The sequence below is a fragment of the Oryza sativa genome, chromosome 10 (genome assembly GCF_034140825.1).
Source record: "Oryza sativa Japonica Group chromosome 10, ASM3414082v1".
Lineage (NCBI taxonomy): Eukaryota > Viridiplantae > Streptophyta > Magnoliopsida > Poales > Poaceae > Oryza > Oryza sativa.
The window spans coordinates 7,197,330-7,202,822 of NC_089044.1; the positions used below are offsets into that span (position 1 = coordinate 7,197,330).

At 57.2% G+C, this 5,493-nt stretch overlaps 1 protein-coding gene across 1 annotated transcript; it reads right to left on the minus strand.

Moving 5' to 3' along the window:
* Window positions 1-2,385: 2,385 nt before the first annotated feature.
* LOC136353737 (proline-rich receptor-like protein kinase PERK2) lies at window positions 2,386-4,316 on the minus strand. Its single transcript, XM_066304951.1, has 2 exons — window positions 3,121-4,316; window positions 2,386-2,580 (listed from the first exon to the last, which is right to left on the minus strand). The coding sequence occupies exons 1-2, from the start codon at window positions 4,186-4,188 to the stop codon at window positions 2,476-2,478; spliced, it is 1,173 nt and encodes a 390-aa protein (XP_066161048.1). The 5' UTR covers window positions 4,189-4,316; the 3' UTR covers window positions 2,386-2,475.
* Window positions 4,317-5,493: the final 1,177 nt, after the last annotated feature.

A 5,493-nucleotide genomic window follows, 5' to 3' on the forward strand; every position in this document is an offset into this window, starting at 1 on the left:
CAAGCAAAGCTACAAGCCTATAAAGAAGCAATAACAATACATAAAAAGAAAGCACACGGTTCTTTAGGTTATAACAAACATTAGGAGACTTGAACGGGTTGATTCAGAGTTCGTATGACCAAGATATGATCATCCGAAGTTTAATGCTGTTATATGGAGATTTGCGGATTATTATAATTAAGCTTTGCAACTATAAAACATGTGTAAGCGCTAGCCTGGAAAAGACAGGAAGGCTGCGCTGTTGACATGCGGACCCCACATGTCAACCTAAAGGACCGCGGTAGACCGAGTACACAGAGACGGTCGACGGGTCGACGGAAGTGGACCCCGTGTGTCAACTGAGGCGAGTGGCCGACAAACGGACTCCACTAGACACCACACGGGTTGCACACGTGGAGACCACGCGGCTACCGAGCGGGTACACTAACACGGTCACCACACGCACAAGCGAACGACTACCGACACCGGTACACGGGTACCGGGGTCGACAACCGCACAACGGGCACGGGCGACACCGAAAGGACGAGGACGGGGCAGCGAGGGAGAGGGATCCTTACCACCACGCGACGAGGCGTGGGAACGACAACGACGAACGGGCGCGGCGGAGGCGGCCGGGAACTATGGAGACGAACGGCGAGGGGACGACTTCGGCGGCGATCCTTGGACGAAGGCGAGACGCGGCCGGCACGAGGCTTGACGACGCGGAGCCGAGGACGAAGACGACGACGGCTACAGCGACCTTGACGAAACACCGAGGACGGACGAGAACGGCTCGGCGGAGGGACGAACGCCACGACGACCGGGAGTGACGAGAGGACGACGACGACGACGACCGGGGCCGGCGAGGAGGCGACGAGGGCAGCCGGCAGCGGCTGCACGGAGGCGAGGATGGCGTGGAACACGCCGCTGCGATGCCGACGACGGAGGCGGCTGTCACGACCGAGAAAATTGCCTTTTCCCGAATGCTAGTGTATTAATCCCCGTCCCAGGAAAAGCCGGGGTACACCACACAAACATGATATAAAAGACACATCTTTATTATATCGATAGTATATACATTATTACAAAGGCACTTAAGGCCTGACAATCAAAAATAAACAGCAGCGGACTAGCGGGCCTACGGCTCCATCTTCACAGGCGCTCAACTGGGGCATAAGCCAGGACTCCACCTAAGACTTCTTCTCCAAAGCTTCTCTTACTGAAGAGGGGAAAGATTGAGCAAGAATGAGTACAACCACAGTACTCAGCAAGTCACACCGGAGATGCATAATTAATGCAAGGGGGTACAAGGGGATAATAATATCGGGGTTAAGTTTTGCAGTAAACAGCATTTAAAAGTCACTTAGTTGCCCAAAGCCATTTTATAAAGACGATCCTAGAGCTACACAGTGCTATTAATCAAGGCCGTGAACCCTCACGAACCTGCCTTAACCCAAGGCCTACGATGATTCAGACCGAACTGGCAACCCGACCCTGGGTCCCAGCTCGTCCCAAGCCAACCCAGGCCAACCATTCCACATTTTAGTAGTTAAGCAAATTTTAAGAATTAAAATACTAACTTGGGTACATTGCTCGGCTTGCCCATAACCGAGGGCGCGGCTATTCGAATAGATTATACTCTGATCAGAGGTGTATATCTTTACCCACAAGACACATCTTCCTCACGTGTAACCACGTGCCACATACCACCACGGTATACGGACGGAAGACGTGACATAGTTCCCAACCCATCCTAGCCATAGACAAGAGTACCGACCCAACCCCACCTACGGCCGGAACCTCCGGGACAGGCAGGCAGGATTGAGCCCCTAGCAGCAGGACACCAGCCCTGTGCCATGACATCTCGACTACCGGGCCGCAGCTCGTGTAGCCTTCATTTGTCCTAGAGATGTCCATCGACCCCCGACTTCGTCCATCTCCATCCGTGTACTTTTGTTTATAACCAGACTGAGCCACAAACTAAGCCTTACCCACTAGACATGTGGAAGTACGGTAGTGCTTTGCAACAGAGGCCCGAAGACTGGTCCTTATATGGCCGAGGTGCTACTATCAAAACCATGCACCCCGAGCCCAGCCTAAAACCATTTTGGGGATTTTGAACAGAGGGGGATGTGTGAAGCCAAATCCACAATAACCAAACCATTCCATAGTGTCCAGGTGATGAGAATATCTCAAAGTCTAGAGTTGTAAAACCACCTAATGTTACCTAATTAAACAGCGAAGCATCTACCTAAAATCATACTAGTGGTACCATGAGTAGAGTATCCACTAGTTGGGGTTTTGTTTAATCTAGGGTGAACAAGGTAATAATAACAATAACAATAATAATAAGGTCATAACAAAGGTAAATAGGCATGGCTAAATAAAACAGTGATAACGCGGGAATTTAAATAAAGCGACAATGCAATAATTTAAATCAAAATAATTTTATAAACTGGGATTCAATATGTTCAAGGATGATGTGACTTGCCTTGCTCAGAGAGAACGGCCTTCCGAACCTTCGGCGACGACCGCGAACCACGCTTCGGGAACCTCCGGAACGACAGAAGCTACGCGAAGCACACAAGCAAAGCTACAAGCCTATAAAGAAGCAATAACAATACATAAAAAGAAAGCACACGGTTCTTTAGGTTATAACAAACATTAGGAGACTTGAACGGGTCGATTCAGAGCTCGTATGACCAAGATATGATCATCCGAAGTTTAATGCTGTTATATGGAGATTTGCGGATTATTATAATTAAGCTTTGCAACTATAAAACAAGTGTAAGCGCTAGCCTGGAAAAGACAGGAAGGCTGCGCCGTTGACATGCGGACCCCACATGTCAACAAAAAGGACCGCGGTAGGCCGAGTACACAAAGACGGTCCACGGGTCGACGGAAGCGGACCCCGTGTGTCAACCGAGGCGAGTGGCCGACAAACGGACTCCACTAGACACCACGCGGGCTGCACACGTGGAAACCACGCGGCTACCGAGCGGGCACACTAACACGGTCACCACACGCGCAAGCGAACGACTACCGACACCGGTACACGGGTACCGGGGTCGACAACCGCACAACGGGCACGGGCGACACCGAAAGGACGAGGACGGGGCAGCGAGGGAGAGGGATCCTTACCACCACGCGACGAGGCGTGGGAACGACAACGACGAACGGGCGCGGCGGAGGCGGCCGGGAACTACGGGGACGAACGGCGAGGGGACAACTTCGGCGGCGATCCTTGGACGAAGGCGAGACGCGGCCGGCATGAGGCTTGACGACGCGGAGTCGAGGACGAAGACGACGACGGGGCTGCAGCGGCACACTTGACGAACGCGGACGACGGACGAGAACGGCTTGACGGAGGGACGAACGCCACGACGACCGGGAACGACGGGAGGACGACGACGACGACGACCGGGGCCGGCGAGGAGACGACGAGGGCAGCCGGCAGCGGCTGCACGGAGGCGAGGATGGCGAGGAACACGCCGCTGCGATGCCGACGACGGAGGCGGCGCCGCGAGACGACGAGCCGGCGAGGATGAACGGTGAAGACGACGACGGACACCGGCGGCGTTCGGGTGGAGGGGAGGCGAGGGCGAGGGCGAGGGCGAGGGCGACCTTGCCGCTGCAATGCCGGGGGTGGAGATGGCGACGTCGGCCGGCGCACAGGCACGGCGGACGGGGCTGCCGGAGGAACTCCGGCGAGGCGGAGGGCGAGACCGACGCGGACGACGGCGTTCCGGTGAAACCGAGGGCAGGCCGGGGTGGAGGTCGACGCGGCGACGCCGAGGGAGGAGACGGCGCAGCCGGCCCGCACCTGAGCGGCGCGGCAGGGGCGGCTGGAGGCAGTACAGTGGCGGCAACGCCACTGTTTTGCCGGCGAGGACACGTCTCCGGTGATTTCCCCGCGAAACGGAGGGCTGACCGGGGGAGAGGAGGCGGCTGCGAGGCCGAGGGCGGCGATGGCGCGACCGGACGGCGCTCGGGCGAGGAGGGAGAGGCGGCTGGAGGCCGGCCGGCGTCGGAGAGAGAGAAGGAGAAGGCGGGGAGAGGTGATACGACCACGGGGAGGCTCGGGAAGGGGCTAAAACGATAGAACGAAGGATGGGGATTCCATTTTATAGGCGTGGGGAGGGAGCCGGCCACGGGAGGAGCGGGGAACGGCGGCGGAAAAGGCGCCCGGCGGCCATGGAAGGCGGCCATGAATGGCGCAGCCGTTCCGGTCAAAATAGTGCACGATTAAAGGGGAGATTAGGGGGAAAAGGGAGAGGAAGGAAAGGGGATTAATTCCCCCCAATTAATTTTGGAATCCAACGCTTAAATCGCGCGGATTCGAGGGAGGAACGAACTAGGGTTTTCACGGGAGAGAGAGGAGGCCGTGCGGGAGGAGGAAGACGACCGGCGCGTGGGTCCCACGCGGTCAGCGCGCGCAGTCAGCGCACGCGCGGCGCGCGTGCACGCGACTGGCTCGGCTCGGCCTGGCTTGGGCCGGGCTGCTGGGCCGAGGCAGGCCGGGAGGAAGGAGGAGGAGGGAGCTGGGCCGGGAGGGGGAGGGAAGGCCCAAGAGAAGGAGGAAGAGAAGGAGAGGGAGAGAAAGAGAGGGAGAGAAAGAGAGGGAGGAGAGGGAGACTTTGGGCTGGGCTTGGCCCAAAGGAGGAAGTGGATTTATTTTTTTAGGTTTTTCTTTTTAATAAACTTTGATAATTGTTTTTGTTGCTTAATAAATATTTCCGGCGCTCTGAAAATTCAAGTAAAATTTGAGGGCTCCTTTTAGACCAAGGAGAATTTAACAAAAATTCTCTGGGCCACATTTGAATTTTTCTTGTACGTATTTTAGTGTTTGCCAATTTCTTTTCAAATTTTAATTAATTCTATTATTCCTTTTAGCGAATGATTTTTAATTCGGGATGAATTTATCAGGACGTGACAGCGGCGCCGCGAGACGACGAGCCGGCGAGGATGAACGGTGAAGACGACGACGGACACCGGCGGTGTTCGGCCGAAGGGGAAGCGATGCCGAGGACGACGTCGCGGCTGCGATGCCGAAGGTGGTGGAGGTGCGGCCGACCGGTGCACGGGCGAGGAGGGACGGGCGGCCGAACAACTCCGGTGAGACGGATGGAGAGGTTCGCGGCGACGTGCGGCGGCTTCCGGGCGAAACCGAGGGGTGGACGAGGTGGAGGGCTACGTCACCGTGCCGAGGGAGGGGACGGCAGCGCCGGCTGACGCACGGGCATGGCGAAAGGGGCTGCCGGAGGAGATGCCGACGAGGAGGAAGGAGAGGCCGGCGCGAGCGACGGCGTTCCGGCGAAATTCGGGCGACGCCGTGGCCTGGCCGGGAAAGGGGACGGCGCTCCGGTGCCGGGAGAGGTGATGGCGACGTCGGCCGGCGCACAGGGGACACGGCAGAGGCGGCCGGAGGCGGAACAGTGGCGGCAACGCCACTGTCGCCGGCGGGGAGGCACTTCCGGAGGTCTCCGCGGAAAACAGAGGGCAGGCCGGCAAAGA

Coding starts and splice junctions, on each gene's coding strand:
- LOC136353737 (XM_066304951.1), bottom strand. CDS start 4,188: ATGGCCGCCTTCCATGGCCGCCGGGCGCCTTTTCCGCCGCCGTTCCCC. Junction 2,581..3,120: donor CCACGCCTCGTCGCGTGGTG/GTAAGGATCCCT, acceptor GCTTCTTTATAG/GCTTGTAGCTTTGCTTGTGT.